This window comes from Oncorhynchus gorbuscha, linkage group LG07 (genome assembly GCF_021184085.1).
Source record: "Oncorhynchus gorbuscha isolate QuinsamMale2020 ecotype Even-year linkage group LG07, OgorEven_v1.0, whole genome shotgun sequence".
NCBI lineage: Eukaryota > Metazoa > Chordata > Actinopteri > Salmoniformes > Salmonidae > Oncorhynchus > Oncorhynchus gorbuscha.
In genome coordinates this window covers 17,782,659-17,801,371 of record NC_060179.1, presented here as the reverse complement: position 1 = coordinate 17,801,371, position 18,713 = coordinate 17,782,659, and the positions used below count along the sequence as shown (strand labels likewise).

General features: G+C 43.2%; 1 protein-coding gene across 1 annotated transcript in view; it reads left to right on the top strand.

The window, feature by feature from the left end:
- LOC124039139 (carboxypeptidase A6-like) overlaps nucleotides 1-18,713 on the top strand; it is a 51,453-nt gene that overhangs the window by 18,317 nt on the left and 14,423 nt on the right. Inside the window, exons 2-3 of the mRNA XM_046355024.1 lie at nucleotides 682-757; nucleotides 17,697-17,821. Of these exons, the coding sequence (XP_046210980.1) occupies nucleotides 682-757; nucleotides 17,697-17,821 (201 nt within the window). The remainder of the gene's footprint in view (nucleotides 1-681; nucleotides 758-17,696; nucleotides 17,822-18,713) is intronic.

Here is an 18,713-nt window from a genome sequence, read left to right as displayed (position 1 = left end):
TTGATTTGATTGTTCACCACTGGTTTGACCCTGTCATCCATCCCTTCTGTCACACTAAAACAGGACCCAGCCCTTCCCTTAACCCTGCTGAATCATCTCTCACAATTAAGTGTCATTCTCCAGTCATGTACAAAAGGGAGGCTGCATTAACTCTGACTACTGTATGGCTGAGAAATGTCATAGAGTGAGGTGCTTTTATTCATTTTAAACATTGCTCAACTTAATCCTCCTGACTGTGGTTAGTATAGGGGACAGATTATGTCTACTTCCAGACATAGTATAGATAGATAGGTAGATCCTACAAGGTAGTTAGTAAAGGTATAGGATCTTCATTTGAGCCATCTCCTACAGCAGGAAAAAAATCCTGCAGTAACAGGAAATGTGAATTATTATGTGGGATTATAATTCATTGTAATTTCTTTGTAGCGGAGGTGGCCTGAACAAATGTACAAATCATTTGTAGCAAATTGACCGCAAGAAGCACAAACAGATATATTGTTGTATACGATCACACACTGGTATTATGCGTGGGAATAGTTTGGAATAGATTTCCAAAATGCAAATACATTGGAGATGATTTGTAGGTGTTTTTACAGTCTTTTATAAGAAATAAGAAAACTCTGTTGTAGTTATACAAGAAATGCATAAATGTTACCTAACTCCTTCCCTCTACTTCTTCAGTGATCAAGTCTTCAGGATAACTCCCAGCAACGAGGGGGAGGTGCAGGAGCTCAAGAAACTCCTGGGAAACATCAAGGTAATGATGTCCTGTCTTATAGTCTCACCCTCTCTCTTTCTTCACACAAAAACACACGCACGCACGCACGCACGCACGCACACACACACACACACACACACACACACACACACACACACACACACACACACACACACACACACACACACACACACACACACACACACACACACACACACACACACACACACACACACACACACACACACAGTAATTAACCCACTCATCATCTCTGATGATTATGACACAGTGCTGATGATCATATTCCCGGAGTCGACGTGTCAACTTGAGTTACGAGACGAGGGAGATTACTCTGTCAGAACAACAGTGTTATGCAGATTGAGCTGTTTCTCTCTCTCTATCTCTCTTGATAGAACATCTTTACTGAGACAGGGAGACTGGGAGAGGGAGCTGTCCACCGTCAGACCATGTTTCTATGTCTGTCTGTTTCTATGAGAGAAGAAGAGGCTCCAGTTCTACTTCAATGAGCTCTGCAGTCTGAGGGGGTGAGGGAGAGATGAAGTATCTTTATATTTACATAATGGGGAGAGATGTTTAGATTGAGTCTCCATCTGACAGCTGAGAGAAATCAATACTGTAGCTTAACCAGGAAGGGACAATAGACCATGATAAAACATTCACTGTTTACCATCAATAGAGAACCACAGTAATCATACTGTAGTCAGTGTACTAGACCTTCTTCTTCTGACACATTTTACAGAGAGGCAGATGATGCAGTTCATGCAAGTAAGAAAGATATCTGGTTCATGGACCGTTGCCGTTGGAAAAACCTGCAGGCTCCTTGGACAAGGCGAGAAGGAGTTTCCTGTGGCCTGTGACATTCCCAAACCCATTTGGGAACAATTACACAGCAATGCCAGGAAAAACGACAACCTTCCTGCACTTTCCTTCCCTTGAAGATAAACTCCCAGCAGAAGGACTGATGTTATTAGTGGAATATGAAAATGAGGTGGAACCTGCCTGGGTGGTCAAGATTAATATATGAAAACTGTGTTGAATTGATAAATTCACATTAGATAGAGCCGTCCCATTTTTTGTGTAGCATGTTTTGAGCAGTGGTGGGATATGTTGAACAGTGTTTGCCAGTGTTGGGTTGTCTTTAGTTGTTTTGGCCTGTATTGGGTAGTATATCACTGATATGGCTATTTGGTAGTGTCTGAGGTATGTCTGACTGTTTGGGTTCTGTTGGGAAGTGTTTGGGCTGTTATAGTTTTCCTTGGCCTAGTCTTTTAGGGTTCAGGGTTGGGCTGAACTGTTCTGACAACCTGAAAGACTAACTCAAAGAGGGAATGAGGGACAGAGAGGGGGAAAAGTAAATTGACCCAAAAAGTAGTGATTTATTGTACTGATGGCTAAATAACCGAACATCATTTGGTGGTTCCCACATGTTGGTCTTGGTCTGGCCTGCGTCTTTGTCTAAGGAGGGCCAGTGGACCAGGAGAGCCTGGAGATGGTGGCTACTGTTTGGACAGCTGCTGCTGAGATGTGTTTTCATTAGTTTAGGCGCGCTCCGCCGTGACGACCTCATGCCAAAGTCACACTTTTAACCTTCAGGTAGAGACTGGGGTCAAATAGAGAGAAGAGTGTTACATACATTCAATTGTTGATTCACATCTACGGGTGCCAGTCCACAAAGAGACAGAATGGTTGGACTCCAAATATGTTTGTGTCATCATTCAGATACTAGTGGAAAGATGTTTCCTTTGGTGCGTTGCCCTCTGAATTGTGGAGACTGAGACCACAGAGTGCTGTCTTATGATAGATCTGTCTAGCTTCTCCTGAACCACAAATACTCCAATAGAATGTCACCTTAGTTGCCTCATGTTGAGGCCGACATATCTACTGTATGTCTCAGGACTGAACTAGTCATTCCTGTAGGCCCAGTAGCTTCCTTAACTCCATGCCATCATTGCCATGAACCATAACACAACTCCCTCAATTTAAAGGTATCCTATAACCACAAATAAAATTGCGTAAACAATCAAATCATAAAGGATCTAATCAACGGGAGTTATATTTCCTAATGGAGCCAAGGAATGCTTCTATGAGAGCCTTTTCTGTAAACAATTACAGGAAACTGTAACTTGAATCCTACAAGGGCCTCATTAAGAGTGAATCATGTTCTCTGATAGTGGTACACAAGTGATACTTGGGCAAAGGGCTGTTTGATTTGTGAGACCAACAAAGAGATGAAGATGTGGAAACATTTACTGTACCAATGGTGCTCTTAGCCACTTGGAAATGAGGCCTTTGACCCGACCCATTTATGTTGGCTGGGAGTAGCATAGAAAAGCTGAGGACACCATGCCATTCTATACTGGTTACTACAAAGCGGGTGCATGGCTTTCTGTTAACCATTAAACTAATCGGTCTGTTAATAGGGGTTTGTACAAGTCTGTAGGATTCTACTCCCGTGCTGAAACCAGAGCCAGCTGGCACTATGAGACGCTCAGTTCCCGTCACAGCAAATAACTGAATCGCTGATTCATGCTCCCAAAAAAGTTTAATTTTAGAGCAAGGCTGGTATTATCTTTACATAAAACCTTGGTTAAGGAGAGCATCAATGGCTGGTCCAAGGTCGACGTGTTCATTTGGCTGCTAATAGCTGGCTAAAGGATAGGTTATACAAGCTCCAGCCAGCAGTGCTATCTGTCGGCAGGAGCTGAAAGAAGTCTTTGCTGCTAACCTGGGGACAAACAGCAGGGTGTGGGATGTTGGAGGCAGAAGTCTTTGCTGCTAACCTGGGGACAAACAGCAGGGTGTGGGATGTTGGAGGCAGAAGTCTTTGCTGCTAACCTGGGGACAAACAGCAGGGTGTGGTGTGTTGGAGGTAGAAGTCTTTGCTGCTAACCTGGGGACAAACAGCAGGGTGTGGTGTGTTGGAGGCATAAGTCTTTGCTGCTAACCTGGGGACAAACAGCAGGGTGTGGGATGTTGGAGGCATAAGTCTTTGCTGCTAACCTGGGGACAAACAGTAGGGTGTGGGATGTCGGAGGCAGAAGTCTTTGCTGCTAACCTGGGGACAAACAGCAGGGTGTGGGGTGTTGGAGGCAGAAGTCTTTGCTGCTAACCTGGGGACAAACAGCAGGGTGTGGGGTGTTGGAGGCAGAAGGAATGGCTTGACTGGACTGCTGCAGTTCTTTTTACAATCACTTTCGCACTGATTTCAGAACCTTGTGGTCATTTATCTAGACACACAACTCACAATGGTCATCACTTGTAACACAGGTTGTCCAATGTTCAAAATATTGCATTGTGCATTCATATCTTTAAAGAAACCTTGCACTTGCAGAATCATTGGTTCAAATAACTAATTTATCATGAAATACCATAGGAACATTAATTTAGATCACCCATACACAAGATACCGATAGTTTCACTGTGTAGTTGTTCTTTCATTCGTTAAATATTGTAGTACAAAATATGTGATACATGTTTCATTATGGTACTACACATACATACATCACAGTAAAAGGTCTAGTAAAGAGAGAATACTACAGACACAGTGGAATCATTGAACAAAATCTGAAATGTATTGATGACATACAGTAAAATCACAACAGGTTTCTTTGAATCAAAGCAAAAAAGAAAAAACCTACAGTAAAAAGTCATCTGCTGTGTTCCTCACCTGGCTTACTGTAAAACATCACTGCAGTGTTCCTCACCTGGCTTACTGTAAAACATCACTGCAGTGTTCCTCACCTGGCTTACTGTAAAACATCACTGCAGTGTTCCTCACCTGGCTTACTGTAAAACATCACTGCTGTGTTCCTCACCTGGCTTACTGTAAAAAGCAAAACAAAGAATTGATTACTGTACTTCTATACTTCCATCAACCCTGTCTTGTGGATTTGGCCACGGTTCTCATCCACATCACAATGGATGTTTTCATTAGCCAAACATCTTGGGAAGAATCTTCGGGCGAATCCAGGCCTGACACTGGTCTGCCGTGATGTCATTACATGCGTCATCCATGGCCCGGAGAAGGGTGGCTTGTTTGTGTATACCTTTCACCTCCATGTGGAGAACAATTCCTCAATCGGGTTAAGGAAAGGAGAGTATGGAGTAAGTACAGGGTGGTAAATTGTGGAGGGGCCTGAAACCATGCTTGCAACATTTGAGCATGGTGGAACCTGACATTATCCTACACAATGACATAGGTCACGCCATCAGCTCTCCAGACCTGATTTAACATTTGAGCTTTCCCTCTTTCTATCCCTCTCTCTCCTCCTCCCTCTCACTCTCTCGCTCTCTCTTCTCTCTATCGTCCTCCTGCTCCCAGCTGTTCCTATTCCCCTAATCATCATTTAGTCTTCCCACACCTGTTCCCGATGGTGGAACCTGACATTATCCTGTGGCCGCTTCTCTTGTTACACAATGACATAGGTCACGCCATCAGCTCTCCAGACCTGATTTAGCTCATCAAGGAAGGTTACAAGGAGAGCAGCATTATATGATCTTATAAGAGGTCTGTGTCCCAACACACCATCTTCTGATATTTGAAGCACACATGGTGATGTTGGCCCCACATTGTCCCGGTACTTGGATGGTTGCCCGCTGGCCAATGAAATTCCGACCTCTCCTCCTTGTCTTGGCCAGGTTGAAGCCTGACTCATCCAAAAAGAGGAATTTGGGATGCTTTTCATCCGCATCCAGCTCCATAACCCTCTAAATAGACATTTTGGAAAGATAATTACTGATTACAATGATGTAGAATGTTGGGGTAATTTTTCACAACAGGTATTTTGAAACTGAACATAATCAGTCCTCAGTTGCTTGACTCTCTGCATTTCTTTCAGAAGGCACATGGTATAGCTGTTTGAGAGACACCTGTGCCTCAGAGAGGGGAGACCGAGTGGAAAACTTTAACTCCGTCTCAGGACCTGGTGCCGGAGGGGCTGAGGGTTGTTTCATGGACGAAGCAGTCGGAACATGATCTAGGACAAGCCTACGCCCATGTTTGCCTTAGATGGTAGTCATCTTCCCAGCTACAGTGAGACTATTTCCTTTTGATTTTCCGTCCCGTTTACACCTGTTGTTTTGGGTCATCCCTGGCTAGTATGTCATTCCTTCTATTAATTGGTCTAGTAATTCTATCTTTTCCCTGCGTTTCTTCTGTCCTACTTCTCAGGAGGAACCTGGCGATTTGACAGGAGTAATCATGATCTGCGCACGGTCTTCAGTCGGTCCAGAAACTCCCTTCTCCTCACCGGTCGTATGATTGGTATTGATCTCCTTCCGGGGGACCACCTCCGAGGTAGACTATACTCTCTGTCAGCATGCGTGACAATAGTCGGCAAACTTATGGCTTCCCTTCGTACATTGTTGAACATGTCGTCATTGGCCAAGATGTGCTGCTGAATTTCTGTAAGGCGAATACAACTTCTGGACGAACCAAATTGACCACAGCCCACTCGTTGGTCAGTCAGAATTTTGCCTCTGCCTCCCCTATTTGGCCTAGTCTCAACTCTGCAGGGAAAATTACAGTAAGAATACATTTAGTCACATCACCTACTATGTGGTACACATTGGCATGCAGTATACAGTCATTTGACAATTGAGAGTAGCCTAATGTTTAGTGCATGCTGAAGACTTACCGGTTCTCATTGCGGAAAGTTCTGATGATTGAGGCCACAGTTGATCTTCTGAGGTTTGGTTGAATCATTGTAGCTGCCTCAGTCATTGTCATGCCATGATTTACGACATGGTCTACAACTATTGCTCGGCTTTCATTGGACACTCTTTGCTGTCTTGGTCCGTGGCCTTGTCCTCTACCACGTTCCCCCACACCTCTCAAACGAGGCTCACGATCACCTCTCAGAAGGGGTGCTTGTCCCCTACCACGTTCCCCCACACCTCTCAAACGAGGCTCACGATCACCTCTCAGAAGGGGTGCTTGTCCTCTACCACGTTCCCCCACACCTCTCAAACGAGGCTCACGATCACCTCTCAGAAGGGGTGCTTGTCCCCTACCACGTTCCCCCACACCTCTCAAACGAGGCTCACGATCACCTCTCAGAAGGGGTGCTTGTCCTCTATCACGTTCCCCCACACCTCTCAAACGAGGCTCACGATCACCTCTCAGAAGGGGTGCTTGTCCTCTATCACGTTCCCCCACACCTCTCAAACGAGGCTCACGATCACCTCTCAGAAGGGGTGCTTGTCCTCTATCACGTTCCCCCACACCTCTCAAACGAGGCTCACGGTCACCTCTCAGAAGGGGTGCTTGTCCTCTACCACGTTCCCCCACACCTCTCAAACGAGGCTCACTGACACATCACCTACTCTGTGGTACACATTGGCATCAGATCACCTCTCAGAAGGGGTGCTTGTCCTCTATCACGTTCCCCCACACCTCTCAAACGAGGCTCACGATCACCTCTCAGAAGGGGTGCTTGTCCTCTATCACGTTCCCCCACACCTCTCAAACGAGGCTCACGATCACCTCTCAGAAGGGGTGCTTGTCCTCTATCACGTTCCCCCACACCTCTCAAACGAGGCTCACGATCACCTCTCAGAAGGGGTGCTTGTCCTCTATCACGTTCCCCCACACCTCTCAAACGAGGCTCACCTCTCAGAAGGGGGGTGCTTGTCCTCTATCACGTTCCCCCACACTTCTCAAACGAGGCTCACGATCACCTCTCAGAAGGGGTGCTTGTCCTCTATCACGTTCCCCCACACCTCTCAAACGAGGCTCACGAGAAGGGGTGCCACCTCTCAGAAGGGGTGCTTGTCCTCTATCACGTTCCCCCACACCTCTCAAACGAGGCTCACGATCACCTCTCAGAAGGGGTGCTTGTCCCGTGCCATTCCTTTGACCCCAATGGAGCCAGCAGGTGACCTGGATCACCTGCCGGTTCCATTTTATCGCCATGTTATTGTAGCTGGATACCATCACGAACGAGTTGGCAGTATTGGAAAAGCAATGACAAGGGCCAGCATACATATTCACCGGCCACTTTATTAGGTACACCTGCATGTTAACGTAAAATAGCCTGCTTTTTCGAACAGCGAATCATGTGTCTGCCTGCAACTCCGTATGTAGAGTAGAGAGCTTTAGTTGTTCTACTAAACATTAGAACAGGGAATATGCGTAATCTAAGCAACTTTAACCGTGGTATGATTGTTGATGCCACACGTGGTTCCAGCATCTCAGAAACAGCTGCCCTCCTGGGATTTTTACGCACTACAGTCTCTAGAGTTTACAGAGAATGGTGCGATAAACAAAACACATTCAGTGAGTGGCACTTCTGTGGACAAAAAACCCTTGTTAATGAGAGAGGTCAGAGAAAATGTCCAGACTCATTCAAGCTAACAGAAAGGCCATAAATGCTCAAATAACAGCTGGTTTAAAACAGTGGTGTGCAGAAGGGCAACACCGTGAATAATTCAGTTTGTTGTGGAGACAAAAGGGGGTCGTACCCAGTACTACATAGGTGTACCTAATAAAGTGGCCGGTGAGTGTACAGTAATGTCAAATCTTAAAACATGGGACAAGAGTGTCTGATAAAGAATGATGAAATATTACATCCATAGATAATGTAGTCCAGTTGATTCATGTTCCATTGTAATTGGTGTCAATGGATCTCGTTATCCTGAAACTTTCATGATCTAAACATGGAATATTGTTTGTCAGTTTCCATAAAACTATGCATGATTTTTTATTTCAATCGCTAACAAGCATCGGTCAATACTGAAGTCACTTTTTCAAAACTCTTCACAGTGTGCATCTCACCTCCAAAACTCACTCAAACCACCAAAACACTTAAAAAATAAGCTTGTTTGACCATAACACTGGCAACAATTCTCACTCAGAAAGCATGCATTGGCACTCATAACACACTGACCTTAAAAACATTAACAAGGAGCATTACATAAATTAACTTCTCTTTGAAATTTGAATGATTTTTCACATAACTCATTATTTCATTAGACTAAGAATGACACCTTTTATTTACTGTACTAAAGTATATGTAACAAGAATGAGTCAAATGCAGACATTTGCTTCAATAGCCTTTATTTTTTTTTATATCTTTGCATATAGAAATGTACATGTAAAAAATTAAAGTTTAAACAAAAAAACAATTCCTGAAATTCCAGGGCTGCAATAATAATTACAACAAAAAACATGTAGAGTATAAATCACTTATACTGTGAGGGTTCTAGTTCTCCTGCAAGTTCTCTGGTGATGCATCTTGTGGATATATTCTGGAATGTCTAGTCCAACCCTGGCAGTCTTCAGGAGAAGTGTCTCCACATCCTGGCAGTCTTCAGGAGAAGTGTCTCCACATCCTGGCAGTCTTCAGGAGAAGTGTCTCCACATCCTGGCAGTCTTCAGGAGAAGTGTCTCCACATCCTGGCAGTCTTCAGGAGAAGTGTCTCCACATCCTGGCAGTCTTCAGGAGAAGTGTCTCCACATCCTGGCAGTCTTCAGGAGAAGTGTCTCCACATCCTGGCAGTCTTCAGGAGAAGTGTCTCCACATCCTGGCAGTCTTCAGGAGAAGTGTCTCCACATCCTACATTCATGTCCAGTAAGGACATCTGGGCATGTGGACCAGTGGTCATAAACCTTCCACCTCCACACAGAGGAAAACTCCTCTATGGGGTTTAGGACGGGGGAGTGTAGAGGCAGGAATAGTACTGACATCCTGGGATGTGCAGCAAACCAGTCTGACTGCAGCAGAGTGGTGGAATGCCACATTATCCCACACAACAGCGGAGGTAAGGGAGTTCACTTGCCCCTCTCTCCTCTGCTGGCACAAGTTGATTATGTAGGTCATCCAGAAAAGAGCTTCTGTGTTATAGGGGCCAATGAGTGGTTTGTGTAACAGCAAACCATCATTGGACAGTGCTGGACACGTTGTGATGTTAGCTCCTCTGTCCTGGGAAATCCACGGTTGCTCTCTGTCCAATTACATTTCTTGCCCTGCGGTGTGTTTTCACCAGATTGGATCCAGCTTCTTCCACAAAGGTGAATGCATGTACAGTTTGCCTGGCTCTTGTCTCCATTACTCTGTAAAATACAGTAAATCCACAGCACTTTACGTTATGCATAGCTGTGTATGTACCCTGTTTGGTTTTTGGACAGACATCTTACCTGGACATATTGATATCGCTGTTCTTTCACATGTTCACCGTTTCTCTCAAAAGGGAAAAACTGCTTCGTCCTGATCTTATGTTTCTCTTGGACTCTGGCCATTGTCATTGTTCTGACCTTATTCACATTCCCAAAAATGATAGTCTGCCAGCACTCTGTCCTGAATTTCCCGCAGTTTTATTGCATTGTTGCCAATTACCATGTCAACAATGGCAATTTCCTGCGCATCTGTAACGATGTATGCTGAGTTGAGAAGCATGTTCAGGGAATTAATACATTTCATTAATTAATGAACAAACCAAGAAACAACCAGCGCACCGACATGAAACAGCAACAATGACTCCTGGGGAAGAAACCAAAGGGAGGGACATATAAAGGACAGGTAATCAAGGAGGTGATGGATTCCAGGTGAGTGTCATTATGCACGTACCGCTGGTGACAGCTGTGCGCCCTAATGAGCAGCCTGGTGACCTAGAGGCCAGAGAGGGAGCACACGTGACACCATCTGATAATATTCTGCCTCTCCCTCCTGTGGCAGGCAAAGATCCTACTGAAAAACACAAATCAATATATTTGAAAATGTCAGTACATGTCAAAATGTGAACGTACTGTATTTTAATGTAATATGTACAGTAGTTTAATTATTATTGAAGGATGCACATCTCACCTGTTGTTTTGCCGGAAAATTCTTACTATTGATGCAACTGTTGAATGCTGCAGATTTGGTTTCACCCTTAAACCGGCCTCTCGCAAAGAGAGACCATGGTTTACAACATGGTCAATAATTGTGGCCCTTGTCTCATCAGAGACCACCGCTCTTGTTTTTGGAATTATTAAATATTCTGCTGAGATTTTCTATATGTTTCAATCTAGTTACTGGAGAAATGCACAACATTTGCCTTTGTTCTGTTTTGAATGTGTTTTTAACAGTTTGGAAACAGTGTGTTAGCATTTTAAAACATGTGCTGCAAATAAACTCAGCAAAAAAAGAAACATCCTTTTTTAGGACCCTGTCTTTCAAAGATAACTCGTAAAAATCAAAATAACTTCACAGATCTTCATTGTAAAGGGTTTAAACACTGTTTTCCTTGCTTGTTCAATGAACCATAAACATTTAATGAACATGCACCTGTGGAACGGTCATTAAGACACTAACAGCTTACAGACTGTAGGCAATTAAGGTCACAGTTATGAAAACTTAGGACACTAAAGAGGCCTTTCTACTGACTCTGAAAGAAAAACAAAAGAAAAATGCCCAGGGTCCCTGCTCATCAACGTGAACGTGCCTTAGTCATGCTGCAAGGAGGCATTGAGGACTGCAGATGTGGCCAGGGCATTAAATTGTCATGTCCGTACTGTGAGACGCCTAAGACAGCGCTACAGGGAGACAGGACGGACAGCTGATCATCCTCGCAGTGTCAGACCACGTTTTTCAACACCTGCACAGGATCGGTACATCCGAACATCAAACCTGCGGGACAGGTGCAGGATGGCAACAAGAACTGCCCGAGTTACACCAGGAACGCACAATCCCTCCATCAGTGCTCAGACTGTCTGCAATAGGCTGAGAGAGGCTTGACTGAGGGCTTGTAGGCCTGTTGTAAAGCAGGTCCTCACCAGACATCACCGGCAACAATGTCGCCTATGGGCACAAACCCTCAATCGCTGGACCTGACAGGACTGTGTGTGACAGCATCAGACTGAGCTTGTTGTCATTGCAGGTAATGTCAACGCTGTGCGTTACACGGAAGACATCCTTCTCCCTCTTGTGGTACCCTTCCTGCAGACTCATCCCGACATGACCCTCCAGCATGACAATGCCCCCAGCCATACTGTTTATTCTGTGCATGATTCCCTGCAAGACAGGAATGTCAATGTTCTGCCATGGCCAGCGAAGAGCCTGGATTTCAATCCCATTGAGCACATCTGGGACCTGCTGGATCGGAGGGTGAGGGCTAGGGCCATTCCCCCCAGAAATGTCCGGGAACTTGCTGGTGCCTTGGTGGAAGAGTGGGATAACATCTCACAGCAATAACTGGCAAAGCTGGTGCAGTCCATGAGGAGATGTACTGCAGTACTTAATGCAGCTGGTGGCCACACCAGATACTGACTGTTACTTTTGATTTTGAACCCCCCTTTGTTCAGGGACACATTATTACATTTATGTTTGTCACATGTCTGTAGAACTTGTTCAGTTTATGTTTTAGTTGTTGGATCTTGTTATGTTCATACAAATATTTACACATGTTAAATTTGCTGAAAATAAACGCAGTTGACAGTGAGAAGACGTTTCTTTTTTTGCTGAGTATACAGTTGAAGTTGGAAGTTTACATACACTTAGGTTGGAGTCATTAAAACTTGTTTTTCAACCACTCCTCAAATTTCTTGTTAACAAACTATAGTTTTGGCAAGTCGGTTAGGACATCTACTTTGTACATGACGCAAGTCATTTTTCCAACAATTGTTTACAGACAGATTATTTCACTTACAATTCACTGTATCACAATTCCAGTGGGTCTGAAGTTAACATACATTAAGTTCACTGTTCCTTTAAACAGCTTGGAAAATTCCAGAAAATGGTGTCATGGCTTTAGAAGCTACTACAGTTTTTCTCAGTCACTTTGGTGCATTTTTCACATCATCCCTAACATGTGCAAAATAATAAGTGCATTTCTCAGAACAATTTGTACATTTACATTTACATTTAAGTCATTTTGCAGACGCTCTTATCCAGAGCGACTGTACAAACTGCAATATACAATAGATATGTTTCTAAAGCTAGTCAGTCACTAAAAGTCCTTAGTACATCTCTCAAAAGTAAATATTCATGCCAATGACCATGTCAGTGTCATCAGAATGATAAGTCATTGAGTCATTGTTCACGAACAAGGTCGTCAAAATGTTTAGGCATGTTGTCAATGTAACTGTGTACTTTGACAGTATTACCTGATGTAAACTTGGGCTACAGTTTGGATGACAGTTACTGTATTGAAAATGCACAAGGCTGCACTTCTATGGCATATATCAATTTCAACAGTACTATTTACATATTACTGTATGTGGGTTATTGATTGAAAGAGAATGGACAACCCAAGGGACACAAAGGGAAAAAAACTAAATTAGAAAGAAACACAGGAAACCACCCCTAAGGCACAACTTTGCCCGCAGCACTGTTGTGCTGTCTCTACACATCCAGATGTTCCTGTCTGTCGGCCCAATATTCTCATCCACATCACACCAGATATTTTCCCTTCTAATGCAACGTGGAAAGAATCTTTTGGAATGCCTTATCCATCCTCTGCAGGCGTCTACTGTGATGTCCTCACATGCTGCATCCATTGCAGCCAGCAGGGTCATCTGTGTGTGTGACTGCCGATCGTACACCTTCCACCTCCATGCTGAAAATAACTCCTCATTGGATTAAGGAATGGTGAATAAGGTGGGAGGAATTCTATGAGCATCCTTGGGTGGGTCACAAACCATTACCTTATGATGTTTGATCGATGGAAACTCACATTATCACAAATGACCACATACTTTGGCAAATCCTCTCTAAACAGACCCCTCTCATCATCAGGGATGAGAGCCCTGTAGAGAGTCTCTAAAAAGTTGAGTAGATGCTGGGTGTTGTGTGGCCTTATAAGGGGGATATGGTTTAGGACACCATGCTCCGAAATAGCAGCACACATGGTGATATTTCCTCACCGTTGGCCTGGCAAATCCACAGTAGCTCTGTGACCGATGATATTCCGACCCCACCTTCTGCATTTGGTCAGGTTGAAGCCAGCCTCATCCACGTATACAAAGTTGTGAGAGGGTTCACTTGATTCCAACTACATTATACGCTATATGCCAGAACACACAGTTTAATTTGTTTTGGCAAGGAAGAGTGACATAAAATTTACATATATTGCATGTTCCTTCCACAGCAATGGAAATGTGTGCAGTTTATGCTTACTGTACTATGTATCACTATAAAATGTTGCTGTAAAGTAGTTACATAGATATATGTTTTACCTGTACATACTGGTACCGTAGCTCCTTAACTCTGTCCTCATTCCTTTGGAATGGTACACGGTACAGCTGTTTCATACTCATCTGGTTTCTATGCAGCAGCCTGTCGATGGTTGAGATGCTAACCGTATGGATGTTTTCAAAGACATCGTTGTGTTCTATAATGGTCCTTTGTATTTCCCTGAGTCTCATGGCATTGTTTGCTCGGACCATGGTGCAAATAGCCTCCTCCTGTTGAGGTGTGAAAAGGCCTCTGCCACCGGTTTGAGGTCATCTTGTAGTCTTATGTGGGGAAAAATGCAGTGATGCATCACACACTTTCACATAGACAAAAACTATGCGAACACACATTTTACTGTAAAACATACAGGTGGGTGTGCATGTAAGGTGCAGTATGTATCTGTATAGAGTATATTTCTGTATGCTGTGAAATACAAGTGGACTACTGTAAAATGAAGCATTGTAGAAAGTATACAGTATACTGCTTATATACAGTAACAGTGCACTGTACATTGGTGGACATACCTGTTCTCTCTTCGAAACGTTTGAACTATTGAGGACACGGTTGATCTCCCAATATTCATCTGCACCCTTCGACCCGCCTCAGCCATTGTAAGGCCATGATTGACAACATGGTCTACAATAGTGGCCCTTATCTCATCAGATATGCGCCTATGTCCTCTTCTGCCTCTTCCTCTGTTTTGCCTTCCACCACGCATCCTTGCTCCTCTTCTTCCTCCTCTTGGCTGTTGACCCTGTTCGTTTCCTGGTCCATCCATTATTGGAAAATTGCAACTCTGTGTTGTGGTCTGTCTATATATGCTTGCCAATTGATTCTTCATGAGATGCACCTTTGAGCAATTTAGACAACTGGTTGATTGTTGGTTGAACTAACGCTTTACATTCCTTCATGAGTGAGGGTCAATTTCACCTGCACGATTCCTCAATTCACGTTTTTGTACAAAAGGTCTAATAGAAATGTGTTAAAACTATGTGTGACAGTTTATGACAAATAGTTCAACAATTTTGCATGTAATGGCTTATGCAAGGAACTAATGCCTAGATGTTTTGAGGGGTAAGACTATTCAGCAGAGAACCATCTACTATATTTTGATCAACATGACATGAGCAATTGATAATGTGGAAAAAAAGCTGACACTTGTACATTATCAATTGCAATTTGTTCAAAGGAATAAGAAATTGCTTTAATGATGTGCACAAGTGACTAGATGATTTGGAATTTGTACAAGTAGTATCAAGAAGTGCACTTTTGATCTAAGAAATGCACCAAAGCGACTGAGAAAAACTGTAATAGGCTAACAAATCAAATCAAATCAAATGTATTTGTCACATACACATGGTTAGCAGATGTTAATGCGAGGGTAGCGAAATGCTTGTGCTTCTAGTTCCGACAATGAGGTAATAACCCACGAGTAATCTAACCTAACAAACTGATACCATTGTAGTCAATTGGAGGTGTACCTGTGGATGTATTTCAAGGCCTACCTTCAAACTCAGTGCCTCTGTTTGACATCATGGGAAAATCAAAAGAAAACAGCCAAGACCTCAGCCAAAAAAATGTAGACCTCCACATGTCTGGTTCATCCTTGGGCGCAATTTCCAAATGCCTGAAGGTACCACATTCATCTGTACAAACAATAGTATGCAAGTATAAACACCATGGGACCACACAGCTGTCATACCGCTCAGGAAGGAGACGCGTCCTGTCTCCTAGAGATGAACATACTTTGGTGCGAAAAGTGCATATCAATCCCAAAACAAATGCAAAGGACCTTGTGAAGATGCTGGAGGAAACAGGTTCAAAAGTATCTATATCCACAGTAAAACGAGTCCTATATCGACATAACCTGAAAGGCCGCTCAGCAAGGAAGACGCCACTGCTCCAAAACCGCTATAAAAAAGCCGGACTACGGTTTGCAACTGCACATGGGGACAAAGATGGTACTTTTCGGAGAAATGTCCTCTGATCTGATGAAACAAAAATAGAACTGTTTGGCCATAATGACCATCGTTATGTTTGGAGGAAAACGGGGAGGCTTGCAAGCCGAAGAACACCATCCCAACCATGAAGCAGGTGAGTGGCAGCATCATGTTGTGGGGGTGCTTTGCTGCAGGAGGGATTGGTGCACTTCCCAAATATATGTCGGCATGAGATAGGAAAATTATGCGGATATATTGAAGCAACATCTCAAGACATCAGTCAGGAAGTTAAAGCTTGGTCGCAAATGGGTCTTCCAAATGGACAATGACCCCAAGGATACTTCCAAAATTGTGGCAAAATGGCTTAAGGACAACAAAGTCAAGGTATTGGACTGGCCATCACAAAGCCCTGACCTCAGTCCTATAGAAAATTTGTGGGCAGAACTGAAAAAGCACATGTGAGCAAAGAGGCTTACATACCTGACTCCGTTACACCAGCTCTTTCAGGAGGAATGGGCCAAAATTCACCCAACTTACTGTGGGATGCTCGTGGAAGGCTACCTAAAAAGTTTGACCCAAGTTAAACAATTTAAAGGCAATGCTACCAAATACTAATTGAGTGTATGTGAACTAAATCATTCTCTCTGCTATTATTCTGACATTTCACATTCTTAAAATAACGTGGTGATCCTAACTGACCTAAGACAGGGAATTAAATGTCAGGAATTGTTAAAACTGAGTTTAAATGTATTTGGCTAAGGTGTATGTAAACTTCCGACTTCAACTGTATATAGTTTTGCAGGTGGTGGAGTATGAATGAGAAAATAGTTAATGGATTTCAGAGAATGTGGTCATTGAAAGCATTTTGTGTGAAAGCAATAAAAATAATTCACAGTTTGGTCCACATACACTTCTGTTTCGCTGACCGTGTGAAGAGTTTTGACAATGTGACTTCACTTAGCAATTGACAGAAACTGTAAGAGTAATGCAACAGTTGCTTATCATTTTGAGCAGTTGTATCAATTGATAGATCATTGAAATGAAGTGAATAGACAGTCATCTCAGATGTAATGTGTGAATTGCATTTTGAAATGGAAATTCTTTGATGTTAAGTTGTGCTGTTTTGAACAGGTGATTTTAGTTCAATGAACAAATTATCTTAGCTTTGTGTGTATTGTATCCAAGCAATTGGAAAAAGTGTTCGAGTTTAGAAAAATTAGCATTTTGACCATTTGAAAAATGACATGAAGGTTCTGAATTTAGTGCCAAAGTGATTGTAAAAAACTGTAATAGGGACTTGTGGTGTGTGTGTGTGTGTGTGTGTGTGTGTGTGTGTGTGTGTGTGTGTGTGTGTGTGTGTGTGTGTGTGTGTGTGTGTGTGTGTGTGTGTGTGTGTGTGTGTGTGTGTGTGTGTGTGTGTGTGTGTGTGTGTGTGCGTGTGCGTGTGCGCGTGCGCGTGTGCGTGTGCCTGCGTGCGCATGTTCATGTGTGTGTGTGTCTGTGTCTGTGTGTGTAGTCATCAACGCTCCCTCAAACTTTACTCGGAGAGCAATATTGACCTGCTGGACAGACCCATCAAGCCTTAAGCCATAAGATTGATCTAGACTCCAGGTCACAGTGTGCTGCGGAGAACAGCCTGGAATGTTAAAGCTGTGCTATTGTCCATCTCCCCAGAAGCCCTGGGTTTATTAGCAGGATGAAGCTAAAGTCATTTGTTCAGGGGATGGGCCAATTTAGTTCTGTTCAGAACTGTGGGTTCATCAAGGGAAGCAAGGTTGTTTGGGTGGTGAGTGTCTTGCTATGTCTGTATTTATAGGCCGTGTCCATGTTCATTCCACTATAACTAACTCTCTCTCTGCCTCTCAGGTGGACCTGTGGCAGCCCAACAGTGCCTCTCTGATCCGACACAACGCCACCGTGGACGTGCATGTGAGACGGAACAACACACGAGGGCTTCGTGCATGCCTCCAGAAGGAACACATAGATTTTAAGTAAGGGCTTTGAAGACTACCCCCCCGACTCACCGCTCCCCATTTCATATTTTCTCCCATCAATCATCACAATCAACATTAAAGTGATGGAGTTTATCATTGTCATCCCTATCCTCAGGGAAGATTTTCTACTTGTTTCTACTGCTCTACTCTATACCTCTCTCTCTCTTTCTTTTCTCTTTCTCTTTCTCTTTCTCTTTCTCTTTCTCTTTCTCTTTCTCTTTCTCTTTCTCTCTTTCTTTCTCTCTCTCTCTCTTTCTTTCTTTGTCTTTGTCTTTGTCTTTGTCTTTGTCTTTGTCTTTGTCTTTGTCTTTGTCTTTGTCTTTGTCTTTCTCTTTCTCTCTCTCTCTCTCTTCTTTCTCTTTCTCTTTCTCTTTCTCTTTCTCTTTCTCTTTCTCTTTCTCTTTCTCTTTCTCTTTCTCTTTCTCTTTCTCTTTCTCTTTCTCTTTCTCTTTCTCTTTCTCTTTCTCTTTCTCTTTCTCTTTCTCTCACTCTCTCTCTTTCTTTGTCTCTCTCTTTCTCTTTCTCTTTCTCTTTCTCTTTCTCTTTCTCTTTCTTTTTCTTTTCTCTTTCTCTTTCTCTTTCTCTTTCTCTTTCTCTTCTTTCTCTTTCTCTTTCTCTTTCTCTTTCTCTTTCTCTTTCTCTTTCTCTTTCTCTTTCTCTTTCTCTTTCTCTTTCTTTCTTTCTTTCTTTCTCTTTCTCTTTCTCTTCTCTTTCTTTTCTCTTTCTCTTTCTCTTTCTCTTTCTCTTTCTTTCTCTTTCTCTTTCTCTTTCTCTTTCTCTTTCTCTTTCTCTTTCTCTTTCTCTTTCTCTTCTCTTTCTTTCTCTTCTCTTTCTCTTTCTCTTTCTCTTTCTCTTTCTCTTTCTCTTTCTCTTTCTCTTTCTCTCTCTC